Here is a 17,919-nt window from a genome sequence, read left to right on the forward strand (position 1 = left end):
GGAAGTTTGAAATTAAAGAATAGAAAAGTCTATCATGAAAATACTAAGCCAGTAAAAACTGGAAGGCACCTGCCAGTTTCACAGAAAGTAGAATTAAGACACAGAAATCATCTTGTAAAGGAGTCTAACCATTAAACTAAGAAAATTTCAAAATGTATGCAAAGAGCATTGACAGAATTTAAAGAAGAAACATGATTATAACCATAGTTGAAAATTTTAGTAATAGGGGAATGAAATATATCAGTAAAGAAGGTCAGACTACCAGAAGAACTAACTCAACCTGACACAGCCTGCTACATCGGCTACACCAGAATACAGATCATTTCAAGTGTACACAAAATGTTCATGAAGACAAACAACAAATGAAAAGAAAACTTCAACCACTTTTAAAAGATTGAGGGACCAGCAAGATGGCTCAACAGGAGAAGGTGCCTGCTGCCAAGCCTGACAGCTTGAGTTCAATTTTAAGGACTGATAAGGTAGGAAGAGAAAATCTGTTCCCAAACAGCATTGTCCTCTGACCTCCACACACCATGACATGTGAGCACCGCACCCCAACACTGACACCCATACACCATGACATGTGAGCACTGCACCCCAACACTGACACCCATACACCATGACATGTGAGCACTGCACCCCAACACTGACACCCATACACCATGACATGTGAGCACCCCACCCCAACACTGACATACACCATGACATGTGAGCACCCCACCCCAACACTGACACCCATACACCATGACATGTGAGCACCCCACCCCAACACTGACACCCATACACCATGACATGTGAGCACCCCACCCCAACACTGACATACACCATGACATGTGAGCACCCCACCCCAACACTGACATACACCATGACATGTGAGCACCCCACCCCAACACTGACACCCATACACCATGACATGTGAGCACCCCACCCCAACACTGACACCCATACACCATGACATGTGAGCACCCCACCCCAACACTGACACCCATACACCATGACATGTGAGCACCCCACCCCAACACTGACACCCATACACCATGACATGTGAGCACCCCACCCCAACACTGATACAAACAAATTAAGATGTAAGAAAAGAAATTTAATCATACTGTCTTAGTTAGGTTTCCATTGCTGTGAACAGACACCATGACCAAGGCCACTCTTATAAGGACAACATTTAATTGGGGCTGGCTTACAGGTTCAGGGGTTCAGTCCATTATCATCAAGAAGGGAGCATTGCAGTGTCCAGGCAGGCATGGCACAGGAGGAGCTGAGAGCTCTATGTCTTCATCTGAAGGCTGCTAGGAAAAGACTGGCTTCCAGACAGCTAGGATGAGGGTCTTAAAGTCCACGCGCACAGTTACACGCTTTCTCCAACAAGGCCACACCTCCAAATAGTGCCACTCCCTGAGCCAAGCATATTCAAACCACCGCACATGTCATATAAAAATTAAAGAGCTTGAGATAATAAAGCATACCATTTTCAACACTCACAAAATAAAATTGAAATCAACAACAGAAAGTATTTTGAAAATATAAAAATAGTTGGAAAACTAAACAATACATTTATAAAGAACCCAGGAGAAAAAGAGAATTCCCAAAGAAGAGCAGAGAATACTAAGTGATGCTAGAAATGCCAAATGTAAAACGACCTGAGATAGTGGAGCGGACAGGCTGGGAGGAAACCATACCGTAGAGGCTCTGCCTCAAAGCATGGTGGGAAGAGAGAAAGCACTCTGCTTGCCACACGGGAGCCACTGTCACAGACCTGGCAGAAATAAAGGTATCCTGAAGAGATGCTCAGCTCACAGCATCTGCCTGGCTAATGATACAATGAACCCTGGGAGTCTCATTCTGGGGGAAGGAAAAGAACCGGGCAGAGTGGGAACTTGTCTTTCAGAGACTGCACATAGGTCTAACAACTTGTAGACTAGCATGCAGAATGACACTGAAGCACAGACGGCGACAAGTCTGTGGTGGGTGGGACCTCACTTGGACAGGGCTACCTACCTGTGTGTAACCTTGGCCCTCTACTTAGATTCTGATCTCACTTCAGGACCTTTGAGGGCTTTGCTGGATCTTTCTACCCCTCCTCCAGTGGAGCCACACTGAATAAATTTCTTTCCTTTTTTTTTTTTTTTTCTGCTTTCAATGTTTAATTTGAATCTTTTGATTGGCTTACTGAGGAGGTGTGGACAGGCTTGACTGGAGGCACAAGGTGTGGGGTAACACATGGTATGAGCATCCTACTACAGCTATATTCACATAATCATGAGTTTTCCATATTTGAATATATTACAGGCAGGATGGTACACACCTTTAATCCCAACACTTGGGAGGCAGAGGCAGGCGGATCTCTGTGAGCTCAATGTCGGCCTGTTCTACAGAGAGAGTTCCAGGACAGCCAGGCTACATACTGCAGTAGGGACGTGAGGACTGACCACAAGGACTCACACACGGGCTGTGGGGAATGGATGGTGGCCGCACTTCTCTCATGAGATCTTAAGTACAGCTGCATTTAGACTTAACTGTTTAATCCTTAACATAGCGAGTGGTAGGGATCTGGAGGGAAGGGTTGATCAGAACTGTGAGTGAAAATGGAAGAGCTGATTGCTATTTTTAAAATTAACTTTATTGAAGCAAAGTTTACACAGAATAAATACACCTGAGTCAATAAATACACAGATCCACATGTTCACCATCCATCTGTCTGTCTGTCTGTCTATTATCTATCTATCCATCTATCTATCTATTATCTATCATCTCTCTATGTATCTATCCATCTGTCATCTGTACTTATTATATCATTTCTATATCTACTATCTATCTATCTATCTATCTATCTATCTGACTATTATCTATCATCTTTCTATGTATCTATCCACCTGTCATCTGTCTACCTATCATATCATTTCTATATCATCTATCTATCTATCTATCTATCTATCTATCTATCTATCTATTGCAGTGCTAGAGACCAAACCCAGGGTCTCACACACACAGGGCAAGGTATCGACCCATGAGCTTCTAGCCCCAAAATGAGCAAGCTATTTTTGTGTTTGGTAAATCCTAATCTTATTTCTAGGTCTAGATTTTTATATTAGACCCCCAGACAACATTGAGGCATTTGAAAAGACTCTAAGCCTCGGTGTTAGCTCTAGATTTAAATCATACTTCTTGAGCAGATGCCATAATTTCTCAAAGCCTCAGTTTTTCATCTGTAAAATGGGGATATTCATATAACTGATGTCATAAAATCATTCTAGGGTTACAAGGAACTTGTTAAGCTGCAAGCACAATGCCCAGACTATAAAACTAGTAAAAGTGGCTGACCCATTTGTTCCTCTTTTGCTGAAACTCATAGTTATGACATGGTCTGCAGAACTTGCCAAAGGTTTTGATGTGGTCTAGAAATTAACTTGTCCAGAACAAAACCTAAAGTGAACAGTGATTCTGAGCCCTACTACCCCACCACCACTTTTTCAAACTGTAGCCAAGGCTCCAGAGTTTTAGGCTCAAACACACTGCTTTTCAAGGTGGAAGGGATAGACCATTAGAAAGTGGGTTCTGGCACAAGTTTAAAGCAGGACACATAAAAGGCTTCCCATGTCTGGTTGGTAGACCTGCTCAGCGGCCGGCCTTTAAGCACCCCCAACTACACTGGTGTCTTGGAAGCCCACCCCCAAGATTCCACTGGACCGACCATTCCACGTGTGGGCTCCACGCCTCCTCCATGCCCCAGTCTGCTGGCTTCCTGTCTCCACCAGCCAGCACTAGCAACATAACTTCTCCAGTTAACCCACCTGTCGCCCTGCCGTTCAACTCCGCAAGCTGCCTTGAGGGCTGCCAAACTGTGTACCAGCAAGTCGCTCAACTTCCGGGTGCCCCGGTTGGCCCAGCTCCCAGCACACGGACATAATTATCATTCAAGGGCCACAGGCCATCTCTACCTGAGCAACAAAGAGCTGGAACTCCTCGGGCAGAATCCAGGAGCGAGGGTAGAAGTTGTACTCCTCCGGGAACAGGTTCTGCATGATCCTCAGCGCTCTGCTCAAGGTGATTTTCCGCACCATCTCAGTCATGCCTGGGGAGAGGGGAAGCTGTGAGGCTCACCACGGCAGCCATTGTCTGGGGCCTTCCCCCGCCCCACTCACGCCATGGTCACTTTCTCAGCCTCTCAGGCAGCAGAGACTTGTGGCTTAGAAGGATCTTAAAGGAAGGAGAATCAGTAAATTCATCCTCCCTCCTTAATCCCGCGGAGTGGGACCGGGGTGGGTGGGTGGGGTGTAAGGGCGAGTTTTCACCCCCTCTCTGAGCCTCTGTCTATGACTATCCTTTGTCATCTTTGTGGGCAAGGAAGTTCTATCACACACTTGGAACTGAGCCCCCCTTTAATGCGTGGCCAGCGTACATTATTTCATGTTCCCCAGGGAAGATCATCTAGTGGACTCTGGTGACATTATGAGAAATGTAATTAAGCTGCTTTGTTTTATTTAATCTTTCGTGACTATTAAAAGACATAAAATAGAAAACCACACACCTTTCAGCATAAGCTCTCTCTCCTTGAAACAAGGACACGGAGTGAGAAAGCCTCCCCAGTGTAACTTACAGCATTGCCTGGGGGAGGTGCGCTGGGGCTGGGTCCTGTCCTGGGCAACTCCCGGCTCTCTAAAATATGTCTCTTAAAAATACGTGGATATTTTGATCTTTATGTGTATTTGTATAAACATGTGTGTGTGTGTACGTGTGTGTGGGTTGGCACATATGGTTGCACATCTGGAAGGCAACCTTGGGTACACTGTCATTGCACAGGAGCTGTTCACTTCTGTGTGTGTGTGTGTGTATACATGTGTGTGTACATGTGTGTGTACATGTGTGTGTGGAGGCCTGTGACAGTTGTTTGAGTCTTCCTTCATGTTTCTCCACTTTAGTCATTGAGGTGGGGTCTCTCACCAAACTCAGAGCTCAGTGATATAGTTGGTCTAGCCAGCCAGCTTGCTCTGGGGATCCTCTGTCTTCCAAGCATCTGAATTATATATATACAGGCCACCATGCCCAGCAGATATCAACATGGGTTCTGGAGATCTGAAGTCCAGCCTTAATGTTTATACAAGATCATTTTTTGCTGAGATATCGCCCCAGTTCTACACCTTGTTTTTTAGAAATAGGGTCTCTCACTGATCTGGAGAGCTGGCCAGGGAGCCCCAGAGATCTGCCTCCCCAGTACCCACTACCACATCTGGCTCTTTGATGTAGATTTTGATGATCAAACTCAGGTCCCCACGCTTGTGTGGCATACCTCATTGTCATGGAGGCCACTGGCATTCTTTGTGTGTGGCTCAGGTGGATGTGAGGGGTGGTGTCTACTCACACTACAGCCCTGCCCAGGGTCATCTGAGTTTCCAGTAGAGGCAAGCTCATGCTCCCAGAATAAATATGTGAACAGAAGTCATAGGCCCTGCAGGCTCTGTGTCCTTTAGGCTCCAGGCCCTGTAGGCCCCCATTCTCTGCCTCTGTTCTTAAAACAACCTTTCCTCACTTGAGAGCCTCCCTGGGCTCTGGAGCCCTCTGACTTACAGTGGATGCTCTAAGTCTGCTTCCCTCTGCTAACAAGTTTGGCTCTATTCCACGGCTGAGAGGTTTTATGTGCCTTTCTCACCTCTGTGTTTGTAACTTATCTTTTGTTCCTTGTATCTCAGTGGCTACCTGAGCCACAGGACTGAGGCCCCTTCTCTCTCATGTTATTCTTCTCCCCAACCTTGTGTCCATTCCTCCTAGCCTGCCCAAAAGGCTACAGTCTGACTGCCTACGACTATAGCCAGCATCTGGGATCCTGCCACTTATTACCAGACTCTTGAGGCTGACTGCCTCCCTGGGTCACTACTCACAGAGGTCGGCCCCTAGACATCTCCTATGGCGGCAGTTCCCCTGTCTCAAGTCACAGCTACTGATCCCAAGTGCTTGCCTCTAGCCCTGCATTGTTCTGTTGCAGTCATAAGGCCGGATGGGTCTTATCCCCCTGGAGTCAACAAAGAGCATACAGGTTGTTCCTTACATCACAAACTCAGCTATACTTGAAGCACTATTCGATCCAAGCATCATTTATGCCCATAGTTCCTGTCATTAAATAAGGAGCCACATGACAACAGCCAAACAACAAATAAGCATTTCCTGGCCCATCTTCTCCGTTTTTCAACGTCACAGTTCACCTTCTGTGCTGACAGTGCCCCAGCTTATTACCTGAGTCCATTTCCTCTCTCCACTGCCTCTAATGTTATCCCCTGGCTAAGCTTTCTAAAGTTTGAGGTGGCCTATGTCACACTTTGGCTTAAAAGGGTCTTCGTTGCTCACACTGACCCCCAGGCCACGGCAGTGCTGTGGTTAGATCCCTGCAGGCTCCTTCCCCGCTGCCCCACTGGTCAGTTTGGAGCTATCTCTTGTCCTGTAGGCCTCACGTCTCAGACCTTGGAACTCAGCAAAGAACTCCCACTTGTGAGCAAGAAATGATAATCTTGGACTTTCTTAAAGAAAAGACAGCTCCAGGTGTCTTGCACAACTCTGCAATTCCTGCATGGGGGGGAGGGACAATCAGCAATTCTGAGGTTAGTCTGATCTATACAGTGAGTTCCAGGCCATCCAGGGCTACACAGAGACTTTGTCTCAAAAACAAAACAACAAACAAACAAACAAATAAAAAACCCCACCAAATCAAAGACCAAAATATTTAAATGAAAATATTTAAATATTTAAATCAGAATATTCAAATGAAAAATCTTAATACCTCACTTATGACACAAAATGTATTTGAACTAAGAAAATTACCCATAGAAAAGCAAATAATACTGAATACAGTGACACACAGAAGGTAAATTCCATGAGGATCCTAAAGTGCACACTTGTGCTGTGTTTCTAGCACATTCTCTCCTGGAGCATCCACCAGAACTTACTCTAGGGCATATGCTGTGTGTGGGAAATGCACGCTTAGAATAATGGGGTATGTGTGAGGCAGGAGATAAACCCAGACACAACAGTCAGTCAGTCCTGGTTGGAATTGGGCCCCCTGCCTTGGCGGGTTTCTGTCTGTCCAGGGCGGAGGGCGTGGCAGAGCCGGTCCCTACCTAGAGGTTTCCAAGGTGTCATTACGGTTAATTAACTGCTGTTTGCAAAGTGGGAAACTGCGAGTCCCAGTCACTGGCATGCTGGGTAGAGGATGGAGCGGGCTCGCTTTGGAATGAATGTCCTTGTGTGAGGCTAGTCTTTTGGGAGGACCCTTCCTCCATGCTTCATTTCCTGATGTGGACCCTGAGGCTACTTCTCATCCTCAGCCATCCGGGGAAACAGGACAGAAAGAAAACAGATAACAACCTCATCCAATGAATTACGAATCATGTCTCAACAATTCTGCCTATGCAGAGTGTTGTTTTTATGCAAATTGTTTTCTCCCAGGACCCCAAGAAGACCCTTTTTTTAAAAAAAATTTTTTTTGGGTAGCCTTTTTGTAAGCAGCAAGACAGAATAAGTAGTAGCACGGCCATTAAATCAATGTTCAAGGACACTGGCTATAAAGGCTCACTCTTGATAATAAAATCTTTTCTCCTCTCTGAGGATAAATTTGACCTTCAAATAACTTCTAGCTCTGCTCACCTCCAAAAAAAAAAAAAAAAAAAAAACCAAAAAAACAAAAAACAAAAACAACAAAAAAAAACCCAAAATAAACCCCCAAAACCAAAACCAAACAAACAAACAAACAAACAAAAACAATAAAGGTGAGATATCTGCTGTGTTGTCAAAGAACAGGGCACACGGTTAACATAAACTCAGATTGGTAAACTATGTGAACATCCAGCAGGAGGCTGAGGCCCAGGTTTCTGGTGTGGTGACTCTTGTAACTCAGCATAACCCTTGCAGGGGATGCTCTGTCAGCAGAACTAGGAAAGATGCTGGCATCTGCTGGTGTCTAAGCTGAGTCAGATGTGGACCTTGTCTACTTGTCAAAATCTTGCTTTAACTAAGGGCCAGAGACAAGTCCCTGGACCTTTTGCAAATATTCTACTAAAGCGAAGTGCTCCATTCTGACCAGCAGCCGTGTCCTGCTTCCTACCCTGCAGCCCTCCATGTGAACAGTGTACTGCCTAGAGTAGAACTTTGTATTTCTGAGTGGTTAAGTTAAAACCCTGTGGTGTGCGTGGAAAAACTACTCAGTGTATGCAATGTGGACACTGAGAAATGGTAGGCTTTTGTTTGTTTTGGTCTTGAGACATGGTCTCACTCCATTGCCTAGGCTAGCCTGCAGCTCATTATGTTGCCCAGGCTGGCATCCAGTTCATGGCAATCCTCCTGTCTCAGCCTCTCAAGCATGAGCCACCACATCTGGCTAGCTGAGAGTTTTCTGGAAGATATGGGATAGGATACAAAACAAAACAAGCAGGCAAATTGATTCTCCCTTCAATACAAGTGCAAAATATATGACACCACTAGAAGGCGTCCTACTACAGCAACTGCATTGTGAGGCTGTACTATAAAAATGGCAGCCATGGTAAAGTCTGAGAAAACTGGGACTAGAGAGATGGCGTAGGAGAGAAGAACATTGCTGCTTTTTCAGAGGACCCAGGCTCAGTTCCCAGAACCCGTATGGTGGCTCCCAACAATCTGTAACTCTAGTTCCAGGGTATCTGATGCCTTCCTTCTAAGTGCCTTCATGGGCACTGTACACATATGGTACACATACAAACACATACATACATACATACATACATACATACATACATACAGGTAAAAAGCTCATATACATAATATAAAAAAGAAATCAAACACTTTGGGAAAACATGTAATCTTAAATGAGGGATGGAATTTGATTTTTTTCTTTAAAATTATTAATAGTATTTAATGTGACATTGTGGTAAAACACATTAACAAAATAAGTGTGGGGCCTGTATCTAGAAGTTCAGGCAAATGTTCCTTCTCTAAGCAGTCCCACTGCCCTGTGCTCTGTGTCACACAGCCATCAGGAGTGGTGACTGTACAAGAGATGGAGGTAAAGGCTGAAAGACAGAAGGAAAGCAAACACAGAGATGACCTTAACCATTTCCTGCCACCAAGGCCTTGCAGGGTAAGTCTCATCATGAGACCCTTAGAGAGCCTGGGGTGCTCAGTGAAGACCAGCAGAGCTCACTCTCATGGTACCTTCAACTGTGATACCTGAAGAGGAAGCAGGAGGGGTCTTCGTTTCTGTGATGACTAGTCATGGAACTCTGGGTCCTGCTAGAAAGGGCCATATTTCTTTCCTTAGACACTAGAGTCCCTTCACTGTTATCTCTCTAACTTGGCAAGTTCAAGACATGTTCTTTTATTTTGTATATTTTTACTTATGTGTGTGGTGGTATGCATGTGTGCACTTGCACATGTGTGCTGATGAACATGCACTTGTTTACACACATGTGCAGAGGCCCAGAGGTTAATATCTGGTATCTTCTTCCATCACCCTCCTCCTCATTTGCTCAGGCAGGTTCCCCGCTAAGCCTGGAGCTCACCAGTTCAGCTAATCTAGCTAGCAGCTTGCCCCAAGGATCCTTTCTATCTACGCCCAGGGGGCTGGGATTACAGGTGGACCATCATGCCTGCATGCTGGGGACTGGAACTCTAGTCCTCATGTCTGCACAGGAAGCACTTCACCCTGAGCCACCTTCTGACCCTCTAACCCATGTTCTCATGCCAGTGTAAACTACACTGACAAAGCACATCCTTAACCAGTGAGGGCTCAGTCTCCATCTTCAGACTCGGGAGTGTTAGTTCTCAGGACTTCCCATTGACTTCCTCCCCATGGCAACAGCAGCCCAGCAGAGCCTGGCCAGAGAGTCTCAGTTAACAGTCCTCAAGTTTGATCTGAAAACAGTGCTGTGTTCTTGCAGAAGACTTTGGACCTAGGGATACTTCTAAACACCAACAATAACTTCAGATACCTGGAAATTTGTTCACTTGACCGGAGAGTATGTCATTGTCGCGAAATGAAACTCCATGCCAGTAGATGTCACAAGGCAAGCGCCGGCCAAATGGGAACTAGAAAAAGAGGGGGAGATGTAATTCATAGTAAGAAAAGAGGTGCAGCAGCCGCACTGGAGTCTCGGGGTTTACAAACGACACTTGGCAAACATCCCACATTTTAATCCTCGAATCAAGTGTGGAAAGCAGAGAAACATGCTCACACAGGGGTCAAGGTAGTAGTGGATACGCTCCTGGTTTGGCGAGCACAGATTTGCCTTAATAAGTCTCATGCTTACTTTATAAAGAATTATTCCCATTATAAATTAAAAACTTAATTATGATTAAAAACTTAGGGCTGAAAGAAGTCACTTAATGTGTTCCAGTTCATGCATAGCTGATGTTTGATGTTTGTGTGTGTGTGTGTGTGTGTGTGTGTGTGTGTGTGGTGTGGGGGTATGGTGGTGGTGGTGGTCAGAATTTGAACCTAAGATAAGACAACCCAAATCCAAAGTCCACACTTTCTTCCCTTTCTTTGAAAATGGCAACCTTCATCCTGATCCTATAAAATGGTGGAGGCATTCCCGCTCTCCCTCCCCTTGCCTCACACACAGCTCCTCCTCTCTCCATCCCCCTGCTCCCCACACATTGCAGGATGTGTCCTCAGTTGCTGAGACAGTTCCCGTGCCTTAGTGCAGATGTTTGAGTTCATAAATGAATGAGCTAGGCGTGGTCACCTGACTCAGAATAAGCTAACGAGAATCTGCCTTCCAGGAATGTGGAAGTCAGAGATGCCAGGCAACCTCTGCTGGCCCCTGGACCCGAGCAATGAGAAGACAAAGCTGAACAGCTGGAGATGACTGGGTGGGAAGAAGGGACAGCCAGTCTGCTGAGAGAGGGGGCAGCTGTGGAGAGATATGGCCATGTCTCCCAGAGACAGATGGAGAGATGGAGGGCCTCTGGCCTGTTGTTCTCCCCAGCCTGGCTGCCTGGCATGCCAGTGGCTTCGGTCCTATAAGATAATAATCCTGCATCTTCCCAGTGTTCTAAGTTTCTCTTTGGCATAAGCTCCAGGGTTTCAATTATTTTCAGGGAGAAAACCTCTCACCGAGACAAAAAGGCCTGTTCTTTCTGCTCTGTTCAGTCACCCACAATGTCATTAGTGAGTTCTGCATCTGTAGATGAGGCTCTTTAAAATGTGACTCTGACGGCCTCGTTAAAGGGAAGCCTGAAGTCCTGCTCGCTCATATTTAGAACCTGCTTGTTAAAAGTCCACATAAAGAGAGATGACCGTGCATTAAGTAAAGCCCCTTGACGTTCCGTTTTGAGACGACACTTGGTCAGAATCTCTATCTGCTGTGAGCTGAGGGGCCACATCCTGATGGACTGGCATGGCACAGCTGGTGAAATGATGGTAAGTGGTGCTTCCAACCATCCCAATTAAGACCAAGGCCAGCAGATGCAGGCCTTTTAAATCAGCTACGTGGCTGCAGAGCTGTACCACAGTGAGGCATCCGCTGCTATCTATGGACGCGAACAGCTTCTATCTATAATTTATAGCTTTTTGTTCATTTGCTTTGCTTCCAGTGGGTGCCAAGTTATTTATTCAGTAGCCATTAACATGAAGAGTTGGAGCACATGCTACGTTCCTCCAGCTGCTAAGTGCTGATATAGAAAAGGAAAAGACAACTGGACAGAAGCTCTAATGTAGACTGTGGAGCAACTGGACCATAACTGCAGTGACTTTGGTGCCCGTCATTAGTGACCAACACCAGCTCCTTGCTAGCGTGCCGCCTAATGGTACTTTCTACTCACACCATTGCCCTCTAACTTTTATAAAACTAGGTGTGGTGGCTCATGCCCATATTTGAGGGACTTGATGCAGGAGGACTGTCATGAGCTTGAGGTCAGCCTGGGCTGCAGAGCAAGACCTGATCTTAAAAAAACAAAAACAGCACACACACACACACACACACACACACACACACACACACACACACAGAGGATAAAAATAATACCTTTATCTCAATAAGTTTTTTGTTGTTGTTGGTTTTGTTTTGTTTTGTTTTGTTTTGTTTTAAGAGAGGGTTTCTCTGGGTAGTCTTGGCTATCCTGGAACTTGCTCTGTAGACCAGACTGGTCTCATAAATAACCACCTGCCTCAGCCACCCAAGTGCTGGGATTAAAGGCGTGCGCCACCACAGCCAGGAGCTCATTAAGTTTTAAAAGGCTACATTTGTTCAGTAATTGTCATGTTCCAGACTCTAATGTAGGTGCTAGGAATACAGAACAGCACACTTTTAAAGCTGTTCAGAGCTTGAACATATTCAACAGTAAAAAGCTCAAGTCTTGGCCTCTAAGATTGAGAAGGGGAGGGTGTCTACTTTCCCTTCTTTCAACACAGGGTTAACAACTCCAGAGCACCAGGCAAATGAAACTAAGGACACTCTTACTGGAAAAGGAGAAGGAAAGTGGCTTGTTTGTGGATGGCAGGATCCTGCACGTAGAAAACCCTAGAGACTGCGTGAGAAGCTTACAGAAAATAAAGAGAACCATGACATAAAACCCAAAGAATAAAATAGTTAAGAATTGACTTGGAAAGAGGGTAAATGTGAAAACTACAAAATGTTCCTCAAGGAAATTCATGGAGCTTCAAATAAAGGGAAGAAAATCCCATTTCACAGGTTGGAAAACAGTATTATTTTAGATGCCAAATACAATATTATCCAAAGCGAGCTATAGATTTAATGTCTCTACCAAAACAGCCATGACTTGGTTTGGGCAAGAAGTAGAAAAGATAATCTTATAGTTAAACGGAAAGACAAAAATCTCTAATTGGCCAAAACAATGTTAAGAAAGATAAACCCAGTGGGAGACCTCACACTCGGAATGTCAAAGCTTGAAACAAAGCTACACGGCTGTAAACAAAATACAGCCGCATAGACACCTGTGGGACTGCTCCAAACAGGAAACACTAACACCACCAAATACTGGCAACGACGTGCGGAGTAAGCAAACATACTCTTTTCTGGCGTCACTGTAAAACAGCACAGCCACTTTAGAAGACAGGTGGCCGTTAGTTAAGAGACAAATGCACTCTTAGCACAGTATCTGGCAATCATATTTCTTGGTGCTTATTTAAGTGAGTTTAAATAATGCCCACAGAAAAACATGAACACAAGTGTTTATAGCCAGTTCCATCAGCAGGTAAACGGACAGACTGTGGTACAGACGGATGATGAGACACTGTTTGGTGCTATTGGGTCATCAGCTTTGGGTCATGGCAATCTGTAGAGGAAGCATTGTACACCACTGAAAGAAAAAAAAGGCAAATCTGAAATGGCTACGTAGTGAATCGTTCCCACCATAAGACACTCTGGAAGAGGCAAAACTGTGGAGATGATACAACCATTAGTAGATGTCAGAGCCTGGGGGGTGGGGTGGGAAGGGGATGAATCCACATAGCACAGAAGATTCTCAAGATAGTGAGACTGCGTTTAGGGACTATAGTGAAGAGCACAGGTTATTGTTCATCCTCCAAACCCACAGAATGTGAAACATCAAGAATACCCATGAACGCCGGGCGGTGGTGGCGCACGCCTTTAATCCCAGCACTTGAGAGGCAGAGACAGGTGGATTTCTGAGTTCGAGGCCAGCCTGGTCTACAGAGTGAGTTCCAGGACAGCCAGGACTACACAGAGAAACCCTGTCTCGAAAAAAACCAAAAAAAAAAAAAAAAAAAAAAAAAAAAAAAAAAAAAAAAAAAAAAAAAAAAACCAAAAAAAAAAAAAAAAAATACCCATGAACACATGAGCTTACAAAGAGCACCATGCACTCAAAAACACACCATCACTGCTAGTTTGCCTTTACACCATTTTTCTTAATGACTTAGTAATGTGTGCCCAGCATGGTGTGTGTAGTGACTCAGCCCTCGTGGCAGTCTTATGAGAAAAACAGCACCATGAACCCTGTTTATAAGACTTGAGGACATAATGCTTTGCAAGGATAAATGACTTCCTCTGGGTCACAGGGCTAGTAAAGGCAGAGTTCAAATACTGGTCTCCTGGATTCCAAGACCCAAGCCAGGCATGGTGGCATGCACCTCTAAGCTCAGTTGGTACTACAAGCTCAGGAGGCAGAGGCGGACAGGTCTCTGTGAGTTCAAGGCTGTCCTGGTCTACATAGCAAGCTCCAGGCATCCAGGGCTACACAGTGAGACCATCTCAACAAAACAAAACAAAACAAAACAAGAAAATTAAACATGGCTGGCAGCATAGCTCAGTGGACAAGCTCTTGCCATACAAGCCTGGTGATCTGAATTCCATCCCTGTGAAACCATCCTGGAACCTACATGAAGGTGGAAGGAAAGGACCAGCTTCACCAAGTTGCCCTCTGACCGCCACATGTGATCCATGGCATGAGTACTCACCCACACCATTTGAAAAGACCTGACTCAGAGACCAAAGCACCTGAACATGTCACATGCTTGGATGTGTGTCCTCAAGTTTGTGTGATTTTAGACTGAGACCTCCAGGACCATGATGAGGTTCAACTGTGGGAGACACAGAGGTACTGTGCTCACAGAAAAGCACTAGAGGAACCAGGGGTTTAAACACAAGGACAGGGTTTGTTCCTTCAGAGGGAGGGATGCATAACCTGGTGCCTGCCCAGTAGGCTGGGAGCAGCAGTGGTTAATAGCCCGGTTGACCTTTGCACTCTGTGTGTCTGAGACCATACTGGATCCTCCCTGAGACCCTCATCATGAGCTCATTTTTCTCAGTCAATCTACAGAACTCATTTTTATGGAAGGTGTCACATGTACATGACAAATAGTTTTAATGTAGTTATATCTGTTTATTTAGCTTTCTTTGACTCTCAAAGAGATTTATGGATGCTTTATTGTGCACATGGAATTGACTAAATTATCACCAGAAAGTTTTCACGAAATTGTGCTGTGATTAAGTATGCCTAAAATAAACTACTCGGGTCAGACTCCTTAAGTTTGAACCAGCGTTGGCTACTGAGTCATGCTGGACCCAACTGCCTTCTTATCTCTCATGGATTATCACTCTGCAGGCTGTGGTGATTGCAGATTAACCCTGCATCTGCACTCAATAAATCTTTCTCTTTCCTTAGCAAAGTGTCTCCAGTATTTCATTATGGTAATATAAAACTGGCTAATCCATTACTATGCACCACATTCTGAACTAATCATTACAGTTACCTATCAGACCGATGTAAAATATTGTAACAAGCCTACCCTCTTCTATACAACAGCTCTGACACAAAGAAGTCTCTGTCAGAGGATACACCAGGATGGATGCAAAATCTTTCCCTCTCTTGTCCAGAGGACTGAAAACACTTCCAAAACAGGCTAAACCAAGAGCCGGAGCCATTAAATGTCCTCTGAACATATCTGTGTTTGAGCAACGGATGCCAAGGTCTCTCTTTTAATCCAAAAGGTGGATTCAAGCTTCACCTCCCATGGTTTCACAGAAGGAAATTTCACGGCTGTTGCTGATGAAAGCAGAATTCACACTTCTGTACTTTGTGAACGTTTTTATTCATAAAGCTGCTGTGCAAAAAGAAACTCTTTTACTGACTGAGAATAAAAGTGTAGGTATGTTATTGTGCACTGTGTAAAGATTACCCGTGTATTATTCAAACGCTGACTTCCATGCCCCTACATCTGGCTACAATTCTTCTTCTGAGAATCTCCTGTCTCAATGGTGTGTACATTGCTCCCCAGTTATTCCCAGGTTGTTCAATAAAGAGGCTGATCAGCCAATGAATGAACAGGGGAAGAGTAGAGCTGGATTTCCTCCCAGCCAGGGGAGGGGGCAGGAGAGAGAGGAAGGGGGGTTCAGCCACAAGGAGGGCAGGAGGAGACATCATGGAAAAACACACTTGAAGCCTAGCGAGCCAGACCAATACTAAAATGCAAGTATCTCAGGGATGTCGGCTGGAAGGTGGTACCCAGATTAGTTTAGAAGATTAGAATAGATCAATGACTGCCGGGTATTGTGCAGTAAAGTTGATTGTATAAATCAAATAGTCTCTGTCTAATTCATTTGGGAACTAGCCAGGAATAAAGGAATACTGCCACTTTTAAAAGTAGTTTTACATAGGAGTGGGAAATACACTTTGTTTTGGGCAAGTACATGTACAGCACGTAGACAGGGAGATCATCCAAACCAGTGCTTTAAACGGATGGCCCAAGGGCTGGAGAGAGAGCTCAGTGGCTAAGAACATGTGCTCCTTTTGTAGAAGACCTGGGTTTGACTTCCAGCATATGGTTACTCACAGCCCCTTAACTCTGGTTCCAGGGGATCAAATTCCCCTCTTCTGGCCTCCACAGGTACTGCACATATATGGTGAACACACACATATACAGACAAAATCACATATAAATTAAAAATAAATAAATCGTTTCAATTGAATGGATCCTTCTAGTGAGTGTAACAACTACTATTTATGCTAATTTCCTTGCACATCTGCCTCCATTCTACACAAGAAATATAATTCCAAGGGTAGCAAACTCAGAACTGGAAGGCATGTTGGTCTCTCCCCAAAGGTTGTGCTCTTTACTTCTACTAAGCTACATGGCTTGGCAGCTAACGTGTGTCAAGCAGGTCAAGCAGAAGCATCCAGCAGTATGGCCTCAAGGAAGACGTCATAAATGTGCTTAATATAGCTACAGACCTGTAGCTTTAGGGTCTGATATAAATGATGCGGAAACCCAGTGAGTGGTACCTAGTCACCTTTGGCTTAATTGAAACTTGCCCCCCCCCCCCCGAATGGCTGTTTGGGTTGTTTCTGATCTAGCATGTATGCTGCAAATCCTATTGACCCAAACCCAGCACATCGTCAACTGGTCAGAAAACCTTAGTGTTCAAAATTGGGGTAAAATAAATGATTAAGATCCCTTCTCATCTGTGCTCTAGAAACAAGGCCGTCTACAACCTGAGACAGAAAGAAAGCCCAAAGGATAAACCCCATAGACCTTAAGAAATGCACGGTCCCACTGTCTCTTCCTTGCCTTCTTCCTCCCAGAGTTCTTTGCAGCTTTCGTGCTGCCCACGGAACCCCAGCAGCACCTCTAGCCTCTTCGTTTTGTGCGTGTGGTTTCATTCCCTCACTGGGCTCATCTCATTCACACATCTCAATCCAGCGGTCACCTGGCCACTGCTCTCCTGGCCACTGTCACCCTTGTGGCCATTCTTCAATCAGAGTGTTTAAGACCCAGCTAGAAACTATAAAAATCATACCAAAAGAATGTCTCACAGGAACAATCAGGAACCGGACTAAAAACCGCACCCCTGACCCTCAGGAAGCAAGCTGACCAGTGGCTGGGAGAAATCTGAGGTCTGAGGCCACTTCCCATCACTGTGACAAGTACCTGAAATGACGAACCTTACAGAGAAGCAGTATTTACCTTGCCTCACAACCGTGGAGGTTTCAGGACATGGTTGGCTAACAATCTTGGTTTTGCACCTGAGGTGACAAGCACTTCACAACAGGGAGCTCATGATGAAGCAAATCCATTTGTCTCTTAGCAAGGAAGCAAGAGAGACCAGGGTACCCATCTACAGCCTCTTCACGGGTAATTCCAGATGACCTACACACTCCCTAGGCCGCACACTTCCTACAGGTTCTGCCACTCTGTGTAAGGACAAGGTCTGAGGACCAGGCCTTTCCCATGTGGCCCTTGGGGGACACTTCAGAGCCAACCTTTAGTAACTATCAAATCCTGAACACAGCTGGGGCTGCCAAACATAAGCAGATCAAAGCAAGCCCTGGAAGAAGAAGGCTAGCCCACCCCACTACTCTGCCAGTTATATGTTGCTGTCATCCTCCCAGACAGCAGAGAAGTGCTAGCCACCAGCTGAGGACTGTGAGACCCTGGGCTCCCTTCCACTTATGAGAATAGAGGTGATGGAC

At 45.2% G+C, this 17,919-nt stretch overlaps 1 protein-coding gene across 6 annotated transcripts in view; it reads right to left on the reverse strand.

Annotated features, from left to right (window-relative positions):
- Positions 1 to 17,919, reverse strand: part of Ttll11 (tubulin tyrosine ligase like 11) — a 231,469-nt gene that overhangs the window by 185,763 nt on the left and 27,787 nt on the right. For 5 of the 6 annotated variants that reach the window (XM_076928607.1, XM_034496640.2, XM_076928608.1 and 2 more), the window contains exons 2-3: positions 9,960 to 10,056; positions 3,951 to 4,084 (exon numbers count right to left, since the gene is read on the reverse strand). The exons of the other annotated variant lie outside the window; for it this stretch is intronic. In XM_076928607.1, the coding sequence (XP_076784722.1) occupies positions 3,951 to 4,084; positions 9,960 to 10,056 (231 nt within the window). The remainder of the gene's footprint in view (positions 1 to 3,950; positions 4,085 to 9,959; positions 10,057 to 17,919) is intronic. 6 annotated transcript variants of the gene reach the window in all.

Source organism: Arvicanthis niloticus, chromosome 2 (genome assembly GCF_011762505.2).
Source record: "Arvicanthis niloticus isolate mArvNil1 chromosome 2, mArvNil1.pat.X, whole genome shotgun sequence".
NCBI classification, from domain to species: Eukaryota; Metazoa; Chordata; class Mammalia; order Rodentia; family Muridae; genus Arvicanthis; species Arvicanthis niloticus.